General features: G+C 31.7%; 1 protein-coding gene across 1 annotated transcript; it reads right to left on the reverse strand.

Annotated features, from left to right (window-relative positions):
- Positions 1 to 675: 675 nt before the first annotated feature.
- LOC139863457 (wall-associated receptor kinase-like 10) lies at positions 676 to 26,693 on the reverse strand. Its single transcript, XM_071852092.1, has 2 exons — positions 26,303 to 26,693; positions 676 to 761 (listed from the first exon to the last, which is right to left on the reverse strand). Exons 1-2 carry the CDS (start codon positions 26,691 to 26,693, stop codon positions 676 to 678), a joined length of 477 nt encoding a protein of 158 aa, XP_071708193.1.
- Positions 26,694 to 27,271: the final 578 nt, after the last annotated feature.

Consider the following 27,271-nt stretch of genomic DNA (forward strand, 5'->3'; position numbering starts at 1 on the left):
ATATCTGTTACTGTGAACTTTGACTGACATTTTTCAAAGATTCTTCCGTAATTCATGGGATTTTGGTATCATATATACATATGCAAATTATGTAATTGAAGAGTACCAAATCTAAATCCTACAATCTATTTCATAACAAAATTCTTTCCCTAATCATACGAGATGGATCCCTCAACCAGTTCGAACTCCTCAGATTTCGACAGCTATGTCGATATGGATTTCCATTCGAGCTCCGAAAACAGTGTGACCGGAATGGATCAACCAATCAGTCACCATCTATTCTGGATGAAATGGGGATGGGTTCGTAGCCTCCTCAATTATTGGAGACAAGAAGAAGGTGATCCTTTCCATCCACCCCATTGCCCTCTTGGCGATGAACCTGAAGCACTTACCGGCGAACCTGTTCGAGAAACTATTTTCTCTCTCATTTCCAGAGTATCTCGTCACGATTATATACTACACCAAATTCTAGATTATATCTATCCGCTCGTCCGAACTGCTGACCATCCCGGTGTGATAGAAGAAGTCAACGAGCTTCGTGCTCGGGTGGTGGCTTTGGAGAATACGGTGCGAGGATTACAAACACCATCAGCAGCACCAGCCGCATAACCAGTACCGCCAGTAACATCCACATCGCAAGCCTCAGTACTAAAAGCACCAGCAGCATCACCGGCATCAACAGCAACCACCATTACTAACATCAACAGAATCATTACCACCGCCAACAATCACATCTGCACCACACACCTCATTATTCCAACCTGTATATCGGATATCAACGTTACACGCACCAAAGATACCAAGGAGTACCAACAACAACAAACGATGAAGTATTGATTCATAACTTCATCGGAGAAACATCCTGCGGTGATTATGTAATCTCTAAAATCTTAAGAGATTATTTATCTCAACCTTAACCATAAACCAGTTGAGTGAACAGAGATGATAGAGGAAAGAATCGAAACCTTGACAAGAATGGTGCGCGGTTTACAAGCTAGACTTGTTTTACCAATAGCATCAGCAGTACCCTTAGCTTCACCAACCCAGTCAGTGATGTCAATATCGTTAGAATCGTCAGCATCTCTAACATCACAAGCTCCGCCAGTTCAAGAAATCACTGTGGAAATCATTACGAATCAACAACGAGTATATTGTATCAACGAGCTATGAAGTATTAACTCATTCTGTCCGGAGGATTTATATATATTCAATGTATATGAAATCTGAAACCATAATACATCTTTCTGTACTAAGCTATTATGTATGGAACTTAACTATCCGGTTAATTCATATTACTAATATGCTATGATGCACATCCTTCGTTAACAACTTAACCATCGTTAATTACAATCTCCGTTTCAAATCAATGAATTCAACTTCATAATAAACCAAGTGTATCATTCAATAACATGTTTGATTCTACAATTTCATCATCGATGTACTCGAAACTTACTGGAAGACAACATTCGTATCTTGCGAAGTTAGCAAGAGTTCTATGAGCATCAGCATGATTCACTAAGGAAATACATATAAATATTGAAGTATTGATTTCATTAGTGAAATACTCCGCAAAGATTATGTAATCTCTAATGTTGTATAGAAAATTCATTTTTAATTCAAGCTGAAAATTAAATGAGCTTAGTATGATATTAACTCATTGAATCTGTATTACATTTGAAGAAAATATACCCACATATATTTTCCTAAAGATTGTAATAAAAAAAAAATTCTTGTTCAAAATATTATTTGTGAAATTTTTTTTAACGGGTAGGTAATACCCGAGAGATATATAAAATCACAATTAATATGTTACGTTCTTCAATTCTGATTCGACAATCATCAACTATACCAATATACATTCTTCTATAGAAATCAAAACAATCATATTCATTCGAATTTAATTACATATTCTGATTTTGGGAATTTCAGAATTCAACTCGAGATACAACCGAAATCATCACTCTTAGATCCTTATATTTTTTTTCTTTTCAAAACTATACTTTGACTTCAAAACTGTGATAGAACATCACTTTTAATCATAACACTCAGAGGAATATGAAAATCATTCGAGATTCAGGAAGATTTCACCATCTGGATACTGACTATGACAATCTGCATTTAAAACCCTTCTAAATTCCGGAAGACATTTCAAATAATGAACAATCGAGATGATGATCCAACCACACGTTACCCAAAGTTTTGTACCTGAAAAACTCTCGAAACCAAAGTTATAATCTAACATGTACCTGCGTCGAATTCTTTATCATTTATTAGCAAAAACAACATTTCGATTTCTTTTCAAAGTAGCCAAATTTGTCACAGCTCCAGCAAGTCAACTTCGATTTTTCAGTCAGACCAGTCTTATTATAACCCCGATAGATACGTTGCCCTTTCGTCATCATTACTGGGGAACCTTTCATATTTCACCATATTACCACCAGCATTTAATCATCTAAAACACGATTCTTCTGAACCCACCTCGGATTGATAACTAGAGATTCGGATATTATAGCATTAAATGCAGAGGAAACATAAAAATGGTAGATGGTTTAAACGGTCAAAAGTTTGATGATAAAAGATAGTGAGTTGGTGAAGCTCAGAAAAAGAAAGGATTTGGTACTGAAAAACGGATTGAGCAAAGTATGAAGGAAGCCGTGGACAAATCACAGAGACTGAATCTGCCTTCAAAGGATCCAAATGATTCAGTGCCTGCTGAACTCGTTAGCAAACACCTTACTTCTTATTCTAAACCTTCACAGACAGATATTCTTCATCATCATCTTATCTTAAATATTAAAAGATACCTTTGTATCTTCCACTATATATACTCTCCATATTTCTGGAGATATTATCACAACTATTTTTATCTGAGATCATTTATCTCTCCGTAATATCTGCAACATAAAAGAAACTGTGTTAGTTTCTAAATTCTGAAAAATTCAAATATGAATGTTTTGAAGTAGTGTTGGGAACTGATACATGGGTTAGTATAATATAATGACACTTGATCAACGTCATTATATTACAGTAATTCATGTTGAGTTTCTAATGGGATGTGATGATTCACAAAACATACCGTCATCATGTGTCATTTACACGACTCTGACATTCTATCTAATCTCTAAACATATCAAGAAAATATTTCTTGATGATTCGGTCTTTTTCAGGGTATTCTGGTAATTTGACAAATCAAGATAGTGCCCTTTCAAATTCCTTCTTAGAACAATTACTATGTTTATTCTAAAATCCATACCAACGAATTCTGGACCATTACAAGAGTTATATAAACGTAAGAAGAAGAAACGAAAGGACAAAGCTCCGACATAGAAATTGGGGTATAAACCGCAGCAAATAGAAGGGAACATTAATTATGGATGACAATGATTATAGAAGACAGAAACAAGGACATCGAAGTATAAGGGAAGATATAAAACCCAATAACCACCCGCAAATTATAAACCGTAGATGTCAATGCATATAGCAATATAAAGACACGGGAGAACTAGAAACACTATAAACCCAAGAGTATAGTAGAAGTAAATAGATTCTTCTGGTGGCAGATTAAAAAGAAGAATGACAGATATGCAAGTTAAGAGGATATCAAGGATCAGGATGGGATGGAGCATATTAACGAATACTTTAAAGTAGGAATTGAGGAAGAAAGAACAGAAGGTGTGAGTTGTAAGGAAATGGAGAGGGTGGATTTATAGGAAAAATTTTTGACAGAGCAATCGAAGCAGATTATCGCTTTTAATCAAAGAAGATCTGAATCTCCTTAATTACCGAAGAATCAAATCTTAATATGAAGATTTCTTCTAAATTCCTTAAATTCCGGAAATCAATCTTGACTACGACACCGGTTAAGTCAAACTCACTTTTATTCATTTTCACTCTTAAGTGATAGCTTCATTCGTGCTCTTCACAAAACAAATCATTTTATCTATATTAATCAATGATGATAAAATCCTAATTATCAGTTCATATACGTCATGAAAACACTCTTACTGTTAGCTATGACGACCTCTATCAAATTTCGGGACGAAATTTCTTTTAACGGGTAGGTACTGTGATGACCCGGAGATTTCCGAACAAATTTAAACTTTAACCTTTATACATATCCGACACGATAAGCAAATCTGTAATGATTAAGTCTCGAAAGTTTTGAAATTATATTCATTTAATTAAATACCCTTTGACCATGCCAAGCGATTCACGAACAATTACGTGTAAATAAATATATATGTATATATACATGTGTGCTTATTAGATTGATATATATTATAAAACATTGAACGGATTAGTTGATATGAACATAAGCTATGAGATCTATTTTATGAACTTGGAAATGCTATCAAGGTATTGAATAGATAATAATTTACATGAACGTATTTGTTCGATGTAAGTTTATCGACGAGATTAAAAGATAATATCAAATGATTGAATTATCGGATACATTGAACTATGATTATGAGTCTCTGTTATGAGGTCCACTTTGAATTAGGAAACCCTTACTTTTAACGGTATTCGGAATAAATGGTAAAGTGATTTACAAGTAAGAACAAAGTGTCACTTATTGGGAGTTAGACAAAAGTTAGTGGAGGATTGAATTTCATAACACTTGGTTGATAACTTGCAACGTATATAGAACGTGTTTATGTATATTAGATATATTAGTTAGGTAAAAGATAGTAACCCTTGTTCATTGATTCGATTTATAATTAGATATATTAACTAGAGTGTTTGAGAAATTAAAGTAAATGTTGGCGCATAAATAAGTTATATCAGATTAAGTTTTTGAGCATAAGCGTTAGGTGATATAACAATATCTAGTATTCACACGACTTTAATGTTATATATATATTGGTCTTTGAAATATAATTAATTTTGAAAAGTGAAATATTATATTATTAGATAAATATTTCAAACATAGGTATTATGTATAAATTTATAAATTTTAAATGTACATATATTTTATTTTAGTCATAAAACGTTTTGATTCAAACTAATAAGATTAAATATATATTTTGTTATATAACGAGACGTCGATTTATAAAAGGAAATGACCAAAACACTCAAAAGATTAAGTTACACTTTGAGTGGGTTAGTTTTTAATTAATTTAAGTCTAGTTAATAATAAAGGTACATGTCACAAAACGTTTAATTTAAAATAAAATATTTTGATAAACAACGAGTCACTGATTTATAAAAGTAAATGACCACAACGCTCAATTTTATAAGTTACATTTTTTATAAGGTAATTTATTGATGAGTAAGTCAAATTTTTGATAAAGGTATACGTCGCGTAACGTAAAAGGCTAGTTTTCTAAACGTACGAAAGTGCGTCCGAAAAACCGAAAGTGGTACATGAGTCGCGAGACCACGACCGTGTCATTTTTGTAAAAATTATATTTTTACCATGAACGTAAATATAATATAATATTTAATTAATCCTAAAGATTAAATATAATATATATTAAATAAATTATAAATAAACTTCAATATGTCATACGTAATGAAGAGAATTGGCTGTCGGCAGCCTTAAATAATGGGACAGCTGGATTTATTTAATCCTCGCGAGTTACGAAGATTATAATGTGTTCAGAGAACGAGTCGCAGAATAGTCAAAATCAGAAAATGGCTATAAAGCCAACGTAATCTGTTGTCTAATATATTTTTTTTCATCAAACACTAACACACACATACACGAGTACTCCATCTATTTTATTATTATTTATATTATTATTATTATTATTATTATTATTATTATTATTATTATTATTATTAATCATATTATTATTAGGAGTTATTATTATTAGTAGTATACATAAAATATTACGACGGAGTGCTGTCTAAGTGTTTTCAAAACGGGTTTTATGAGTGGGATAGAGCTAAGGAAATTATGGGTTATAGCTATGGAGGTGATGGGTAATGTTCGAGGGTATGCTCGTGAGGTCAATCTAGTGTTTATCATCTCCGTTGCGTTTACGTACCGTTCCTGCAATATTGAATCTCAATATTGATACGTGAGTACTCATAATTTTATTTTTATATACCAATAGTGTATCCCTGACTAGTGCTCGAGAAAATAAGATTATGCATGCTTGTACATTTGATATTGCCCTTAGATAGGTTATGTTGAATCTTAAAGGTTGTTATACTAGGGATGAATTAAGGTATAAGATATGCATGTCATTGGAAAGCTAGCGAAAAATTAAGAACTTTTCATTTAGATATCGAATGGATTCGATGAACGGTTAGAAAGTTATGAATTAAACAATTAATTTCGTAATTAAGATTGCTAATGATAATTAGTGAACTAATTTTCTGGGTAATAAAAAGTGGTTATTTGGATTCTACTCGTCGAGTAGATGAATTTTCATATAAAGCACGTCTCGTTTCGTTGAACGGTTGTCAAGTTATGGATAAAAGAAGTTTTGTAAATTTTGATGAAACGTCGATACGGAAACTGAAATTCTCGTTGATCTGCGTTGTTTCAGATTAAAACAAAAAAACCACTAAATTCTTTACTGTAAGGTCTAGCAAACGACTCTGGCCGTTTGTCAATTTGAGTCTCGACGATTTTTCTAAAAATCGTCAAAGTTGACTGTTTGGTCACATTTTAAAATTCTGAAAAGAACTGAAACTTTTTATTAAAAATGTCAGTTTTGTATCAGTTGTCATGGTCGGCCTGATGTGTGTTTACTTTTGCTAAAAATCATGTTATATCTTTGTGGTAACTAGAATTTGCAGGCTTTGACCGTTTGTCAATCCGAGTTTCGAGGAATTTTCTAAAAATCTCCAAAGTAGGCTACTCGGTCACTTTTGTAAATTTATTAAAGCTGAAAAATTAACTTTGAAACGCCGAAACCGCGTTGGCAACTACGAGTTGTCTAGGTTTAGTTTACTTCTGTAAAATTTATGCTTAATCTTTTTGGTAATGTGTAACTTTTATCTTTGGCCGTTTATCAATCAGAGCTCCGATAATTTTTCTAAAGGCCGTTTAGTCATGTTTGACCGAAAAATCATTTTTGTATAAGTTATTGTACTTGTGCATGCGACCTCGTTTTTACTTTAACCTTTGAGTTTTGACCTAACTGAGCATGGGTAATATAACATGTTACTATACTGTTGAGTCAGACTCGAGCATTAGGATTGTGGTACACTATGACTTGGCCTAAATTGTTAGACAAATATTGACCGTCATATAAATATATATAATTAATATAGGTTCGTGAATCCGAGGCCAACCCTACACTTGTTCAATGATGTTATATGTATTTTTACTACAAAATACAGTATGGTGAGTTTCATTTGCCTTTTTACCCTTTATATTTTTGGGCTGAGAATACATGCGCAACTTTTATAACTGTTTTACGAAATAGACACAAGTAATCGAAATTACATTATATGGTTGAATTATCGAAATCGAATATGCCCCTTTTTATTAAGTCTGGTAATCTAAGAATTAGGGAACAGACACCCTAATTGACGCGAACTCTAAAGATAGATCTATCGGGCCCAACAAGCCCCATCCAAAGTACCGGATGCTTTAGTATTTCGAAATTTATATCATGTCCGAAGGAGGATCCCGGAATGATGGGGATATTCTTATATGTATATTGTGAATGTCGGTTACCAGGTGTTCAATCCATATGAATGATATTTTTGTCTCTATGCATGGGACGTATGATTATGAGAAATGGATGTATGAAATCTTGTGGTCTATTAAAATTATGAAATGATTCTTTATGATAAACTAATGAACTCACCAACCTTTTGGTTGACACTTTAAAGCATGTTCATTCTCAGGTACGAAAGAAATCTTCCGCTGTGCATTTGCTCATATTAGAGATATTACTTGGAGTCATTCATGACATATTTCAAAAGATGTTGCATTCGAGTCGTTGAGTTCATCAAGATTATTATTAAGTCAATTATATTTGGATATATTATGAAATGCTTTACATGCCTGTCAACTGTCGATGTAACGAAAGTTTGCCTTTTAAAAACGAATGCAATGTTTGTAAAATGTATCATTTAGAGGTCAAGTACCTCGCGATGTATTCATATGTTATTGTATTCGTCCCTATGGATTGGGTCGGGTCGTCTCATATATCGCTGTGAGCATAGTTAATAATTTTTGAATCAAAGTTGAAGAATGTACAGTATAACATATTAATTGTGAACTTATATATTTCCAGAGTATTACCTACACGTTAAAGATTTCACAATTAATACTTTGTACAAAAGAATTTTTTTATTGCCGTCTTTATGAAAATATATGTATGTATATTTTCTTCAGATGTAATACAGATTTGATGAGTTAATATCATGTTAAGCTCATTTGATTTTTGAATTGAATGAATAATCTCTAAAACATTAAGGATTACATAATCTTCGCGGAGTATTTCACTAATGAAATCAATATTTCATTATTTATTCTTATTCCTCGGTGAAGGATGTTGATGCTCGTGGAATTCTTATGAACTTCATAAGATATAAATGATGTTTTCTAGAAAGTTTCGAGTACATCGAAGATAAAAGTGTAAAATCAAACAAGTAATTGATTAATACACTAAGTTCATTATGAAATGGAATTCACTGAGTTGAAACAGATATTTGTAGTTAACGATGGTTAAGTTATTAACGAAGGATGTACATCATAGCATATTAGTAATATGAATTAACCGAGTAGTATCTACCCCTTAAAATTCACACGTAATAACTTAGTACGAAAAGATTCATGATGGTTTTAAAATTTATATATATATAAGATATACATATAAATTCTTTAGATGAATTGAGTTATTACTTCATAACTCATTGATACAATATACTCGTTGTTGACTCGTAATGATGTTCACGGTGCTTTCTTGAACTGACGGAGCTTATGATGTTAGAGGTGCTGCTGATTCTGACGATGTTGACAGCACTGACTGTGCTGGTGAGGCTAAGGGTACTGTTGATGCTGTTGGTAAAACAAGTCTAGCTTGTATCTTACACCATTCGGATAAGGGTTTCTACTCTGTTTGATTTAGGGTTAAGGCTAGAATAGATAATCTCTAAACTTTAGAAATTACATAATCGCCGTAGAATGTTTCTCCGATGAAGTTATGAATCCATACTTCATCGTTTGTCATTGCTGGTACTTCTTGGTACCTATGGTGCGTATGATGTTGATATCCGAGGTACAAATTGTGATGTTGAGGCGTGTGATGCAGATGTGGTTGTTGGTGGTGGTAATGATCCTGTTGGTGTGGATGATGGTGGTACCGGTTATGCTGCGGGTGCTGCTGCTTGTGTTCGTAACCCTTGCACCATATTCTCCAAAGCCACTACCCGAGCACGAAGCTCGTTGACTTCTTCTATTATACCAGGATGATCGGTGGTTCGAACGATCGGATAAATAAGATTTATAATATGGGATAGTATATAATCATGATGAGATACTCTGGAAATGAGAGAGAAAATAGTATTACGAATAGGTTCGCCGGTAAGTGCTTCAGGTTCTTCGCCAAGAGGTGAATGTGGTGGATGGAAGGGATCACCTTCTTCTTGTCTCCAATGATTAAGTAGGCTATGAACCCATCCCTAATTCATCCAGAATAGGTGATGGCTGATTGGTTGATCCATTCCGGTTACACTTTCTTCAGAGTTCAGGTGAATATCCATATCGGAATAGCTGTCGGAATTTAAGGAATTTGAACTAGATACGGGATCCATCTTGTATAATTAGAGAGATGGTTTTTGATATGAAATAGATTATAGAATTTGATTGGTACTCTTCAATACATAATTTACATATGTATATATAATACCAAAATCCCGTAAATTACAGAGAAATTTTCGGAAGATGGCAGTCAAAGTTTACTGTAATAGATATGCCAAGATATGAATTTTGTCTATACACTATCTATGCAATCAATGCAATAAGACGCGTTTAGACTGAAGATGATAGACATGTAATTTCTGACAAGAAATGATAAGCAAAACTTTTGACATGCAGACACAGTCGAAGTCCAGACTTACTAATGCATCCTAACAACTATCAGTTAGACACACTTATGCAAGACCTGGTTCACTAGGACTAATGCTCTGATACCAACTGTGACGATCGCTCCAAATCCATATGGACGAACACGTCATTCATCGATTTCATTGCGAGGTATTTGACATCTATATGATACGTTTTGTAAACATTGCATTCTTTTGAAAAGGCACACCATAAATGAATATTTAAATCAAAGATTTTCGACATCTGATGATTTCTACATATAGACAGTCACCGTAAATAATAGTTTACAATAGTAATTCCGTTGACAATGCAGTTAAAATAAGATACATGGTGATGATTTGGTGAATGCAACGTTTCCTTGATAAATATGCCATGTAAGACTCCATGCACATAGCTTGTCTAACATATAAGCAAACAGCGGAAGACTTCTAGGGAACCTGAGAATAAACATGCTAACAAGTGTCAACACAAAGGTTTGTGAGTTCATAGTTTTAGTGTTTCGCATAATCTGTATATAAAGGTGGATCACAAGATTTCAGTTGTTTCATCCGAAATGTTTATCAAAATATTCTACGAAATTGAGCACACTGGTAACTAAACTTAATGTATATATAATTTGTACCCTTTGTATAATCATCTTAATAATACACGCAAACCAACGTGTATGCTTCTCAAATAGCATACGTCCGTTAAAAGGCTAGTGCTCTAGCTCGAACGGGAATATCAAGCCCTATGGATCCATATACTACTACTCGCGCCCACCAGTTCTTATAACCGGCAGTTACTAGTTACCAAAGCTAAGGAATTTTCGGTTCAAACTTAGTATAGAATTTAGTATGTACTTGTGTCCATTGTTTAAAATAAAGTGCATGTATTCTCAGCCAAAAAATATATATTGCAAAAGCATTTAAAAAGGGAGCAAATGAAACTCACCTTAGCAGCACATAAAGTTGTTCACCGAAATGTGACCGAAACTCGAAATACCCAAATAACCGTAGATCTCAACCTAGAGAACATATGTTGGTCAATAAATGTTTAACAAGCTAGGTCTGGACATAGTGTATCACAATCCTAATGCTCGAGATCGACATACAAAAGTTATCCAAAGTCATCTCAAAAGGTCAATTTTGACAATAGTTCAACAAAACGAGACGTACCTTATATAAGGATTCATTTACTTGGTTGGTAATATTCAAAAATCCAATTTATCAATCTTACAAACAAGTTGTTTAAATATTAATTGCAGATTCAAAAGCAATTCCAATTAACGTCAATCATAATTCAGTTGACCATATCTTTTGATTCGTTCATCAAAATTACGCGATTTCTAAATGAAAAGTTATTGATTTTTCGCCAGCTTTCCAAAAACATGCTATGATGACCCGAAAATTTCTGATCAAATTTAAACTTAATCTTTAACGTTTCCGACACGATAAGCAAAGTCTATGAAGTTGAATCTCAAAATCTTGAACTATTCAATTACCCCTCGATTGTTCTCAACGATTCGCGAACAATTATATGTAAATAGATACATATACTATAACTTGAAAACGTAACAAAGTGTTAAGTAAACGATACTGTGCATTAAACATATTGGTTTGATTATCTGATTGATATATTTAACTATGAAGTTAAAAGATTATGCTAAACGATTGAATTAAAAGATATTTACTGAGTCCCTTAAGGATTATGATATTATTACGGGTCTCTGTTGTAAGGTCCACGTTGATTTGGGAAATCATTCATGTTTAACGGTATTCGGAATTAATGGTAAAGTGTTTGTTTAAATAACGTAATTTGGACACATACAATAATAAGGAATATTAACTGTTAGAATTGAATCTATGAACAACTTGCAACGTATATTTAGAACGTGTTTAAGTATATTGAATATATATTTATGAATATATAGCTTCAGGTTATTTGAAAACAATAATAACATTCGGTTATTAATTCAATTGATATTTAGTTATGTTAATTAGAACGTTTGAGAAATAAACGATGACACATAAATGAATTACATGAATTTAAGTTTAAATGTATAAACAATATGCGATATAACAATTTCAAATGATTTTAAAATGTATTTTAATAAATAGCGAGACAATAATTTAAAGAAGTAAATGACCAAAACACTCTAAAGTTTAAGATACACTTTGAGTGATATAATTTAGGGATAATTTAAGGCTATATTTTGACAAAGGTACGTGTCCCAAAATATAAATTACAAGTTTTCTCAGCGTACAAAGGGACACTCGAAAAACCGGAACCGGGACATAAGTCGAGTGACGACGTACGACTTATCGGAACAAAAATTTCAAGTCAACTATGCACGAGAATATAATATAATATATAATTAATTAATATAAATTATATATATTATATATTAATAAATTAATATGTCGACAAACAAGAAAACAAAAGTTTGTGAGCTGGATCAGAGGGCCATGCGATCGCATGGCCTTGAAGCACAAATACCATGCGATCGCATGGGGTACTTTTTCAGGCCAAGTCTTTATAAAGCGATCAAATTCAGTTTTTGTGATATATATTTCTTTCATCTTACACTCCGTATAACTTATTTATATTATTATTATTATTATTATTATTATTATTATTATTATTATTATTATTAAGATTAATATTATTATTAATCTTATTATTATTAGTATTATTAATATTAATTAGTATTATACATAAAATACTACGACGAGATTATGAGCGTGTCACTTTCAAAATGGTTTTCAAGCGGGATACAGCTAAGGAAATTATGGGTTATTGCCAAGGAGGTTATGGGTAATGTTAGGGGGTATATTTGTGAATCAAACCTAGTGTTTATCATCTCCATTACGTCTACGTACTTTCCTACAATATTGAATCTCAATAGTGATACGTGAGCACTCATAATTTATCTTTTATATATTAATTGTGTATCCATGTCTAGTGCTCGAGTATATATATTTATACATGCTTGTATGCTAAATTTCGTCGCTAAACAGTTTATAATGAATCACGAATTAAATACATATATTACTGATAAAAGGTATATGATATACATGTTTTTGGAAAGCTAGCGAAAAATCAATGACTTTTCATTTAGATATCGAATAGTTTCGTTGAACGGATTAAAAGATATGATCAACTGAATTATGATTGATGATAATTGAAATTGCTTTTGAATCTGCAATTAAAATTTAAACAACTTGTTTACAAGATTGATAAAATGGATTTTTAAATATTACCAGCCGAGTAAATGAATCCTTATATAAGGTACGTCTCGTTTGTTGAACTATTGTCAAAATTGACTTTTTGAAATAACTTTGGATAACTTTTGTATGTCGATATCGAGCATTAGGATTATGATACACTATGACCTGACCTAGCTTGATAGACATTTATTGACCAACATATGTTCTCTAGGTTGAGATCTACGATTATTTGATATTCCGAGTTTCAGTCACATCTTGGTGAACGACTTTATATGCTGCTGAGGTGAGTTTCATATGATCCCTTTTATTCAATATATTTTTGGGCTGAGAATATATGCAATTTATTTTAAACGCAATGGATACAAGTACATACTTAATTCTACACTGAGTTTAAACCGAAAATCCCTTAGCTTTGGTAACTAGTAACTGCCAGTACATAGGATGTGGACTGGTGGGTGCAAATAACAGTATATGGAACCACAGGGCTTGACATTCCGTCCGAGCTAGAGCGCTAGCCTTTTAACGGACGTGTGCTATTTGAGTTTAGGACACGTTGGTTTGCGTGTATTAAAACGAATGGGGTATTTATCATTATAACGTTAAAGTTTAGTTACCAGGGTGCTCTGTTATGTAGAATCTATTGATAAACGATTCTGGATGAAACAACTGAAATCTTGTGATCCACTTTTATATACAGATTATGCGAAACACTAAAACTATGAACTCACCAACCTTTGTGTTGACACTTGTTAGCATGTTTATTCTCAGGTTCCCTAGAAGTCTTCCGCTGTTTACTTATATGCTAGACAAGCTATGTGCATGGAGTCTTACATGACATATTTTTCAAGGAAACGTCACCAAATCATCACTATGTATCTTATTTTGACTGCATTGTCAACGGAAGTACTATTGTAAACTATTATCTACGGTGATTGTCTATATGTAGAAATCATCAGATGTCGAAAACCTTTGATTTAAATATTCATTTATGGTGTGCCTTTTCAAAAGAATGCAATGTTTACAAAACGTATCATATAGAGGTCAAATACCTCGCAATGAAATCAATGAATGACGTATTGTCCATATGGATTTGGAGCGATCATCACAGTTGGTATCAGAGCGTTGGTCCTAGTGAACTAGGTCTTGCATTAGTGTGTCTAACTGATAGTTGTTAGGATACATTCGTAAGTCTGGACTTCGACTGTGTCTGCATGTCAAAAGTTTTGCTTATCATTTCTTGTCAGAAATTACCTGCTTATCATTCTTAGTCTAGACACGTGTTACTGCATTGATTGCATGAATAGTGTATAGACAAAATTCGTATCTTAGCGTATCTGCTAATTCATATCTTAGCGTATATGTTACTATAAACTTTGCCTGACAGCTTTCGAAAATTCTTCAGTAATTAGCGGAATCCCTTGTGCTATATATAGGTATTCTATGTAATTAGAATATCATCCGATATCCAAAAATCATTTCATATCAAAAATCTTTTATCCAAACCGTGTAAGATGAATTCCGCATCTAGTTCGAATTCCTCAGATTCCGACAGCTATTCTGATATGGATTTCCATTCGAGCTCCGAAAGCAGTGTGACCGGAATGGATCAACCAATTAGCCATCATCTATTCTGGATGAATTGGGGATAGGTTCGTAATCTACTTAATCATTGGAGACAAGAAGAAGGTGATCCCTTCCATCCACCACATTCACCTCTTGGCGAAGAACCTGAAGCACTCACCAGCGAACCTATTCGTAATACTATTTTCTCTCTCATTTCCAGAGTATCTCATCACGATTATATACTATCCCATATTATAAATCTTATTTATCCGATCGTCCGAACCACCGATCATCCCAGTATAATAGAAGAAGTCAACGAGCTTCGCGCTCGGATAATGGCTTTGGAGAATATGGTGCGAAGGTTACAAACACCATCAGCAGCACCAGCAGCATAACTAGTACCACCATCATCAACACCAATAGTATCATTACCACCACCAACAATCACATCTGCATCACACGCCTCAATATCACAATATGTACCTCGGATATCAACATCATACGCACCATAGATACCAAGGAGTATCAACAACAACAAACGATGAAGTATTGATTCTTAACTTCATCGGAGAAACATTCTACGGCGATTATGTAATTTCTAAAGTTTAGAGATGATCTATTCTAGCCTTAACCATAAATCAGATAGAGTAGAAACCATGATCGGAATGGTGTATGATTTACAAACTAGACTTGTTATATCACAACATCAACAGTACCGTCAGCATCATTAGCACCGTCAGCACCGTCAGCACCAGCAGCATCTGCTACATCACAAGCTCCGTCAGTTCAAGAAAGCACCGTGGACATCAATACGAGTCAACAACGAGTATATTGTATCAATGAGTTATGAAGTATTAACTCAATTCCTCTAAGAATTTATATGTATATCTTATATATATAAATTTTAAAACCATCATAAATCTTTTCGTACTAAGCTATTATGTATGAATTGAAAAAGGGTAAATATTACTCGGTTAATTCATATTACTAATATGCTATGATGTACATCCTTCGTTAACAACTTAACCTTCATTAAATACAATCTCTGTTTCAACTCAATGAATTCCATTTCCTAATAAACCAAGTGTATTATTCAATTACATAATTGATTTTACATTTTCATTTTCGATATACTTGAAAATTTCTAGAAAACATCATCTGTGCCTTGTAAGGTTCACAAGAATTCCACGAGCAACAACATCCTTCACCAAGGAATATCAATAAGAAAAAAAAATGAAGTATTGATTTCATTAGCGAAATACTCCACAAAGATTATGTAATCTTTAATATTTTAAAGATTAATCACTTCTAAGTCAAGCCGAAAATCAAATGAGCTTAATATGATATTAACTCATTAAATCTGTATTACATCTGAAGAAAATATACATACATATATTTTCATAAAGACGGTAATAAAAATTCTTTTGTACAAAATATTAATTGTGAAATCTTTAACGGGTAGGTAATACCCGGGAAATATATAAGTTCACAATTAATATGTTATACTGTACATTCTTCAACTTTGATTCAAAAATCATTAACTATACTCACTATCTTCACAGTGATACACAATTATTTCATACAAATTCAATTACATATTCTGATATTGACGGACCAGAATCAAAGTCATAACTCTGAACCGGTGAAATCATTCTTAGATCTCTACATCTTTCAAAGCTATACTTTGACTTCAAAACTGTGCAAGATCCTTTAGCGTTGTTTTTACCGAAAATAACCTTGCAATTTTTTTCTTCTTCAAAGTTTTCAGTTTTATCCCACTTCCAACCAGTCAATTTCGACTTTTCAGATTAACCTTATTGTAACCTTGACACATACGTTTTTGTTACCGAGGAACCTTTTATGTTCCACCACATTAGCAGTAAATTTACCAACAATTTCATTTATCCTTGACCTTCTGAAAAATCCTTATACTCATTAAAACCCTATCATGTACTCATCCACATCTTGTGTCACGACCCGGAAAATTCCGACTAATTTTGAACCAAACTCTCGATACGATGTTGTATTGTCAACACGATAAGCAAAGTCTGTTAGGTTGAGTCTCAAAAATCTTGAACTGTTTCATATATTTAATTGACCTTCGACTGTTCTCGACGATTCACGAACAACTATTTGTAAACAGATACAAATATATATATATATATATATATATATATATATATATATATATATATATATATATATATATATATATATATATATATATATATATATATATATATATATATATATGAGAGTATATAAATATGTATATAAATACTACATGGAAATATATAAAATAATATTAAATTTATTTGTTTAAAAAAATAAATAATATAGTAAAACTTGCTATTAAAAACTGTTTATATATATATAGAGAAAGTATATTAAATATAAATGATTTCGAGCTTAATTTGTCAAAAGTTTGTATTACTCGGTTGACATTTCATTAGCGTTAATATAGATTTAACATGAGTTTATGAAAGATTAAAATAAAAGTTGAAGTGTAAATCGATTACGAAGATTTTAGATTTGTTAAAAATATTTTTACATTTTTAAGATTAAATATTAAGTACTCCGTACATATAAATTAGAACAGAAAATAAACAATTATCGAACCTTTTTGATCAGGTTCCAAACAGTTAATGAGTGAAATAATTAAATATACTTAAACTCAAAATTTGGGATTTTTAGGAACACATCTATGTATTAACTATATAGCAATGGACACAAAATAATACCACCTTAGATATTATGTCGACAATAAAGAGTCTAAAATAGAGGCTGCTATTATTTTTCACATGTTTTAAACTATTATATGCTATTTTTATTAACCACTAGTTTGATATTGGATTCCTACTCATTTATTTTGTTTTGATCTATCGAATTCAACCCAAGAAATTGATTCCTAATATTTTTCCTCATGATTACTATGTTGGTCTCCCACTACTTCACTAGTATATATATATATTATACTCTATATCTTATGTTGAGTAAAACCACCACCTCACCATCTATTATCTAGCTCTTTCTGTTTCAACAATCAACACAACCAAATTTTTTTTTTATCTTTCATTTCGGTACAAAACCAAACCGCTACCATGAACATCGAGCTCTTGCAAGTTTGGTTTCCTGTTTTCAGTCATGGACTACACACACCATCACACCCACGACCACCTTCTCCATGAAACACCCGCTATCACCACCCTACTACCACCTTTCTCACCGAGAACCACCTTGACCTCCACCCACAATCGCCACCTTATACCACCTTTAACTAACACTTCAAGCTACATCACCTTCCCGTTTTATTATTTTTTTTTTCTTCTTCTCCGTTGAAATTGTAAATCCAACCCACAACACAAAACCCACTTGTTTTGATGCCCGAAAACTACAACCCAATACCATTCAAACACCATCCAATTAATCACCTCATCACCAACGAAGACACCACCACCCGTCATTATTGTTTGGTTACTGCTACCTATGAACACCACCGAACCCCCATACCACTCGAAACCCGCTTATATTCGTTTGTTATTCTACTGCTCATTTGCTTGATCAACCACCATCTCCCTTGTACTCTTGATAACCGCTGCTACTGCTATTTATATTCTGTTCGTTGTTCACAAAACCGAACCACCATCACCTAGTCGTTGTACTGCTACTGCAGTTTCATGTAACTATCTCCAAATTTTAATTTTTTTTTTTTTTACAAGTGATGGCTAGTGATGTTGGATATTATATGGAAAAATGGTGATACTGATTAAAGAAGATAATGGATACAAGTGGTGATGAAGACCCCACCCATTCTGTCGACATACGTAATTAAACTTGCAAGTCATTTGATAAATGTAATATGCCTGTGTACATTAATCGGGCTATTCAAGGGCCACTAATTAAAACGTGGGCCAACACAAGCCCACAAACAAGAACACAAGCCCACCAACAAGATCACGAGCCCAACAACATCCAAGTTATGTGATTGATCCTGTTTTCGTTTTTGTTTAGCGAAAATAACATGATGATCATGGAAGGTGATGTGCAAGAGAAAAATGCTACATGATAATGATGTTTTCATATATGATGATGATGTTATGAAGATGATGTTTATGATCAAAGAGTATGGGTGTGAGATGATGAGTCGGTAAAATGGAACTCGATGATGGTTATTAAGTGATGACAATGATGATAACCTCCTGATAATGATGATGACAGATAGATGTTAATAAGAGTGATTAGGATATAAGCGATAAAACGATAAGTCGAAGATTAAGATTAGGATAAATAAAGATAGTGATACATGGATTATGATAATGATGACTTTATGCTTATGATGATGATGACGTTATGATATGATCATATGATGCCAAAGCATGATGATGATAATGAATCCTTGATGTTATGGTATAATACTATTACCACTATTATTAGAATTATTATTATTATTATTATTAATATTATTATTATTATTATTATTATTATTATTATTATTATTATTATTATAATTATAATAATAATAATGATAATAATTATTATTATTATTATTATTATTATTATTATTATTATTACTAATTAGTGTTATTATTATAATAATTGTTATTATTTCCTAACATTTAGAAGTATAATAATTATAACACTAATATTAATAATATATAAATTCTATTTTACTATCATTACACGTGTTAATATATATATAATTGAATATAGGTTCGTAAATCCAAGACAAACCCTACACTTGTTAAATGAAGTCATATGTATTTTTACTACAAAATACAGTAGGTGAGTTTCATTTGCTCCCTTTTTAATTGCTTTTGCAATATATATATTTTGGGCTGAGAATGCATGCGCTGCTTTTATAAATGTTTACAAAATAGACACAAGTACTTAAAAATATATTCTACGTTGAGTTGTACCACTGGCATACTTCCCTGTAGCTTGGTAACTACTATTTACATGGGTATTGTAAACGCGAATCCTGTTGATAGATCTATCGGGCCTGACAACCCCAACCGGACTGGACGACCAGTATTCAACGGTTGCACAGTACTTCGTTTCGGTGACTACACTTGGTACAGTGTAGTGAGATTTCATAATAAAGGGAATATGCGACGTTGATTAAATGTTAAGTATGGTTATCAAGTGCTCAACCACTTAGAATGCTTTACATACACTTGCGAGTGTATTATGTTTATGATTATGAAATCTTGTGGTCTATTAAAATATTGAAATGATTGTTATGATAAACCTATGAACTCACCAACCTTTTGGTTGACACTTTTAAGCATGTTTATTCTCAGGTACGAATTAAGTCTTCCGCTGTGCATTAGCTCATTTTAAGGACATTACTTGGAGTCGATCATCGCAATGGGACCAAATGTTGATGACTTCGTCCAGGTGGATAAGGACGGGTCGTTACATCTTGTAACGGTAATTGTCATACCAACTACCGGGAATTAGCAATCAGTATTTTGAATCTCGCAGCATTTTCTACGACAACAGTTATATATAGATAACATTTATCTTCTAGACTTACTTACTTCGAATGTGAAGTTTCTGAAAAACACCCCAAACTGTGAAACTAGTCCTCCGAATTTTGGAAAAATACTGATGAAGCAGCAAAAACTGTAAACGACGTTAACAGTCAAAAGTTTGATGATAAAGAATGGTATGGTGGTAAAGCTGAGAAAAAGAGAAGGTTTGAAACTGGAAAACGGATTTAACAGATCATGAAGGAGACAAAGGACAAATACAAGGACCAAACTCTATATTCAAAGAATCCAAATGATTCAGTGTCTGCTGAAGTCATTAGAGAATACCTTGTTCCTTACTCTAAAACCTTTACGGACAATATTCTTCATCATCATCTTATCTTAAATATGCTAAGATATCATCATATCTCCCATTATAAATATCCTCCATATTTCTGAAGATATTTTTCGAAACCATTTTTATCTGAAATCATTACCTCTTCGCAATATCTGCGCTATAATATAAAAGAAACTATTTTATTTTCTAAATTCTGAAACCTTCAAGTTTAAAATATGAATGTTTTGAAGTAGTGTTGGGAACTAAAGCATGAATTAGTATAATATAATGACACTTGATCAACGTGATTATATTACAGTAAGTCATGCTGAGTTTCTAATGAAACGTGATAAAGGTTCACAAATCACACCCTCAACATGAACCATGTTACATAACTCTTTCATTCTATATAATTTATAAATATATCAAGAAAATATATTTCTTGATGATTCGGTCTTTTCCAAATGTTCTGGTAATTTGATAAATCAAGATCGTGCCATTACAATTCCCTTCTTAGAACATGAACTATGTTCATTTCAAAATCCATACCTATGAATTCTGGACCATTATTCGCTTGACTTGAAATCGGAAAGAGAAATTGAAAGCATGGAGCTTTGAAATATAACGGAGAATATAAAGCCCGATAAAAACACATAAATCACAAACCATGTATATCAATAAGTATTGCAACGTAAAGACACAGGAGAACTAAAAATACTATAAAGCCAAGAGTATAGTAAAAGTGAATAGATTCCTCCGGCGACAGATGAAAAAGAAGAATGATAGATATGAAAGTTAGGAGTATATCAATAATTAGAACTGGATGAAGCATTTTCACAATCTTTTGGAAGTATTAAATAAGGAAGAAGATTATAGGAGTGGTGAAAATAAATGAAACGGAAGAGGTCAATTTATAGCGAAATATCAGACATAACAATCGAGGCAGATTACGCATTTAATCAAAGGAAATCTTAATTTCCTTAAATTTCGAAGAATCAAATCTTATTTAGATTATGAAGATTTTCTATTCCTTAAATTTCGGAAATCAATCGTTACTACGTCAAGAGATAAGACGCATCTCTATTCTCCATTACGATAACTTCCCTCATACGCTTCGAGTAATTAGATTGTTTTATCCATATTATTCAACGGTGATAAAAATTCTATTTATCAACTCATATTCGTCATGAAAACATTTTTATTGTTAGCCATGATGACCTCACTCAAATTTCGGAACGAAATTTCTTTAACGGGGAGGTACTGTGATGACCCGGAAATTTCTGATCAAATTTAAACTTAATCTTTAACGTTTCCGACACGATAAGCAAAGTCTATGAAGTTGAATCTCAAAATCTTGAACTATTCAATTACCCCTCGATTGTTCTCAACGATTCGCGAACAATTATATGTAAATAGATACATATACTATAACTTGAAAACGTAACAAAGTGTTAAGTAAACGATAATGTGCATTAAACATATTGGTTTGATTATCTGATTGATATATTTAACTATGAAGTTAAAAGATTATGCTAAACGATTGAATTAAAAGATATTTACTGAGTCCCTTAAGGATTATGATATTATTACGGGTCTCTGTTGTAAGGTCCACGTTGATTTGGGAAATCATTCATGTTTAACGGTATTCGGAATTAATGGTAAAGTGTTTGTTTAAATAACGTAATTTGGACACATACAATAATAAGGAATATTAACTGTTAGAATTGAATCTATGAACAACTTGCAACGTATATTTAGAACGTGTTTAAGTATATTGAATATATATTTATGAATATATAGCTTCAGGTTATTTGAAAACAATAATAACATTCAGTTATTGATTCAATTGATATTTAGTTATGTTAATTAGAACGTTTGAGAAATAAACGATGACACATAAATGAATTACATGAATTTAAGTTTAAATGTATAAACAATATGCGATATAACAATTTCAAATGATTTTAAAATGTATTTTAATAAATAGCGAGACAATGATTTATAGAAGTAAATGACCAAAACACTCGAAAGTTTAAGATACACTTTGAGTGATATAATTTAGGGATAATTTAAGGCTATATTTTGACAAAGGTACGTGTCCCAAAATATAAATTACAAGTTTTTTCAGCGTACGAAGGGACACTCGAAAAACCGGAACCGGGACATAAGTCGAGTGACGACGTACGACTTATCGGAACAAAAATTTCAAGTCAACTATGCACGAGAATATAATATAATATATAATTAATTAATATAAATTATATATATTATATATTAATAAATAAATATGTCGACAAACAAGAAAACAAAAGTTTGTGAGCTGGATCAGAGGGTCATGCGATCGCATGGCCTTGAAGCACAAATACCATGCGATCGCATGGGGTACTTTTTCAGGCCAAGTCTTTATAAAGCGATCAAATTCAGTTTTTGTGATATATATTTCTTTCATCTTACACTCCGTATAGCTTATTTATATTATTATTATTATTATTATTATTATTATTATTATTATTATTATTATTATTATTATTATTATTATTATTATTAAGATTAATATTATTATTAATCTTATTATTATTAGTATTATTAATATTAATTAGTATTATACATAAAATACTACGACGAGATTATGAGCGTGTCACTTTCAAAATGGTTTTCAAGCGGGATAGAGCTAAGGAAATTATGGGTTATTGTCAAGGAGGTTATGGGTAATGTTCGGGGGTATATTTGTGAATCAAACCTAGTGTTTATCATCACCGTTACGTCTACGTACTTTCCTACAATATTGAATCTCAATACTAATACGTAAGCACTCATAATTTATCTTTTATATATTAATTGTGTATCCATGTCTAGTGCTCGAGTATATATATTTATACATGCTTGTATGCTAAATTTCGTCGCTAAACAGTTTATAATGAATCACGAATTAAATACATATATTACTGGTAAAAGGTATATGATATACATGTTTTTGGAAAGCTGGCGAAAAATCAATGACTTTTCATTTAGATATCGAATAGTTTCGATGAACGGATTAAAAGATATGATCAACTGAATTATGATTGATGATAATTGAAATTGCTTTTGAATCTGCAATTAAGATTTAAACAACTTGTTTACAAGATTGATAAAATGGATTTTTAAATATTACCAGCCGAGTAAATGAATCCTTATATAAGGTACGTCTCGTTTGTTGAACTATTGTCAAAATTGACTTTTTGAAACAACTTTGGATAACTTTTGTATGTCGATATCGAGCATTAGGATTATGATACACTATGACCTGACCTAGCTTGGTAGACATTTATTGACCAACATATGTTCTCTAGGTTGAGATTTACGATTATTTGATATTCCGAGTTTCAGTCACATTTTGGTGAACGACTTTATATGCTGCTGAGGTGAGTTTCATATGATCCCTTTTACTCAATATATTTTTGGGCTGAGAATACATGCAATTTATTTTAAACGCAATGGATACAAGTACATACTTAATTCTACACTGAGTTTAAACCGAAAATCCCTTAGCTTTGGTAACTAGTAACTGCCAGTACATAAGATGTGGACTGGTGGGCGCAAATAACAGTATATGGATCCATAGGGCTTGACATCCCCGTCCGAGCTAGAGTGCTAGCCTTTTAACGGGCGTGTGTTATTTGAGTTTATGACACGTTGGTTTGCGTGTATTAAAACGAATGGGGTATTTATCATTATAACGTTAAAGTTTAGTTACCAGGGTGCTCTGTTATGTAGAATCTATTGATAAACATTTCTGGATGAAACAACTGAAATCTTGTGATCCACTTTTATATACAGATTATGCGAAACACTAAAACTATGAACTCACCAACCTTTGTGTTGACACTTGTTAGCATGTTTATTCTCAGGTTCCCTAGAAGTCTTCCGCTGTTTGCTTATATGCTAGACAAGCTATGTGCATGGAGTCTTACATGACATATTTTTCAAGGAAACGTTGCATTCACCAAATCATCACTATGTATCTTATTTTGACTGCATTGTCAACGGAAGTACTATTGTAAACTATTATTTACGGTGATTGTCTATATGTAGAAATCATCAGATGTCGAAAAGCTTTGATTTAAATATTCATTTATGGTGTGCCTTTTCAAAAGAATGCAATGTTTACAAAACATATCATATAGAGGTCAAATACCTCGCAATGAAATCAATGAATGACGTATTGTCCATATGGATTTGCAGCGATCGTCACACATGCATATCATATACCTTTTATCAGTAATATATGTATTTAATTCGTGATTCATTATAAACTGTTTAACGACGAAATTTAGCATACAAGCATGTATAAATATATACTCGTGCACTAGACATGTATACACTATTAATATGTAAAAGATAAGATATGAATGCTCACGTATCAATATTGAGATTCAATATTGCAGGAAAGTACGTAGACGCAACAGAGATGATAATTACTAGGTTTGACTTGCGAACAATACCTATGAACATTACCCATAACCTCCATAGCTATAACCCATAATTTTCTTAGTTCTATCCCGTTTGAAGCTTGTTTTGAAAATGACACGCTCATGACCTCGTCGTAATATTTTATGTATAATATTACTAAAAATATTAAGATTAATAATAATAATAATCTTAATAATAATAATAATAATAATAATAATAATAATAATAATAATAATAATAATAATAATAATAATAATAATAATAATAATAAAAAATAAATAAATAAATAAATAAATAAATACTTACGGAGTAATATGTGTAAAAAAATATGCGCAAGAAACCTGGTATTTATAGCCATAATTCCTGATTCTGATGCCCATGCGATCGCATGGGTTTTATGCCTATTTCTCATGCGATTGCATGGCCGTCTGATCTAGCTCACATATTTTTTTATTTTCTTGTTTGTCTACATAATTAAATATAATATATATAATTTAAATAATTAATTATATATTATATTAAATTCATGTGCATAGTTGACTTGTAATTTTCGTTCCGATGACTCGTACGTTGTCACTCGACTTATGTCCCGGTTTCGGTTTCTCGAACGCATTTTTGTACACTTAGAAAACTCGTAATTTACGTTTTGTGACTCTTACTTTTGTCAAAATATAGTCTTAAATTATCAATAAACTATATCATTCAAAGTGTATCTTAAACTTTCGAGTGTTTTGGTCATTTACTTCTATAAATCATTGTCTCGCTATTTGTTAATATATATATATATATATATATATATATATATATATATATATATATATATATATATATATATATATATATATATATATATATATAATAACAAATCGTTTTATGACCAAGTTAATATATATTTTCAACATTCATAAACACGTTTTAAATATACGTCATAAGTTATTCATACAATTAATATTCCAACTTGTCATATATATTCAAATAAATATTTAAACCAATAAGTTTAATGTACAGTATCAAAAAAATTTAATACATTGTTACGTTTTCAAGTTATAGTATATATATATATATACGTATCTATATACATATAATTGTTCGCGAATCGTCGAGAACAACCGAAAGTTATTTGATTATATGAAAATAGTTCAAAAAATTTGAGATTCAGTTTTACAGACTTTGTTTATCGTGTCGAAAATGTTAATCATACAAAGATTAAGTTTAAATTTGGTCAAAAATTTCCGGGTTGTCACAACAGCATTACCACATCCTTTAACGACGAATACATTATGCAATTCTGAAAACCAGAATGGACCAAGACTAAGGTCAATACTTTGGATGTGACCATAACTATTTGAAACTGAATTTGAACATCGAGAAATTTGTGGGACGTTAACAGTGACAGTTTGTTGTTCCAAATCTATAGATAACAACTCATGGTTGTTGAGTGCAGACAAATACGGTATCGATGAGTTGCAATCAATAACGTACCATTTGTCGAAAGAACATTTTTCTCCTATACCAAAAGGGTAAGGAATTATCACCTGTCCACAAGTATCATTGCATCCTGGCTTTGCAAAATCAAGAGCTTTTATTGATGATGTTTTTGATAAAATTAAGATAATTAGCAAATGGAAAACTTGAAAATGCATCATTTTTAGATGAATGAATATGATAATATGTGTGATTTCGTTAAATAATACTCCAATTTTTAATTAAGGAATTTATATCATGGTTAAGTTTGAGCAAGTCAAAGAAATAATACAAGTCTTTGATACATTATTCTTCCATTGCAAAGTCGGTGAGAGAAAAGGATTTGGATCAATAACAAACCACATCGTTGGTCAAATGTAGGGTCATTTAAAGAAAAACATGCATACAAGATCTTTACTCTACTTTCCTTGGGGGAGTTGTTAGAACTCAACTCTGAAGCATTCAAATTTTATTCCAGAGAGCAATATGATACGGAGTATATAAGTACATGACAACTATTAAATATATCGTTTTTTTAACTTATTAATATTAATATTAAGTGAAGTATTAACATAGTAGAACATTACACAAAAATAAATAAATGTTATAAATAATAAATAAACAATAATAATAATAATAATAATAATAATAATAATAATAATAATAATAATAATAATAATACGAGTAGTATATAATTATCAAGTGAGCCTTCTAATATATTTAACGAACTAAACTTATGACAATTTGGCCAACGCACCCA

The sequence above is a fragment of the Rutidosis leptorrhynchoides genome, chromosome 8, assembly GCF_046630445.1.
Source record: "Rutidosis leptorrhynchoides isolate AG116_Rl617_1_P2 chromosome 8, CSIRO_AGI_Rlap_v1, whole genome shotgun sequence".
Classification (NCBI taxonomy): Eukaryota; Viridiplantae; Streptophyta; class Magnoliopsida; order Asterales; family Asteraceae; genus Rutidosis; species Rutidosis leptorrhynchoides.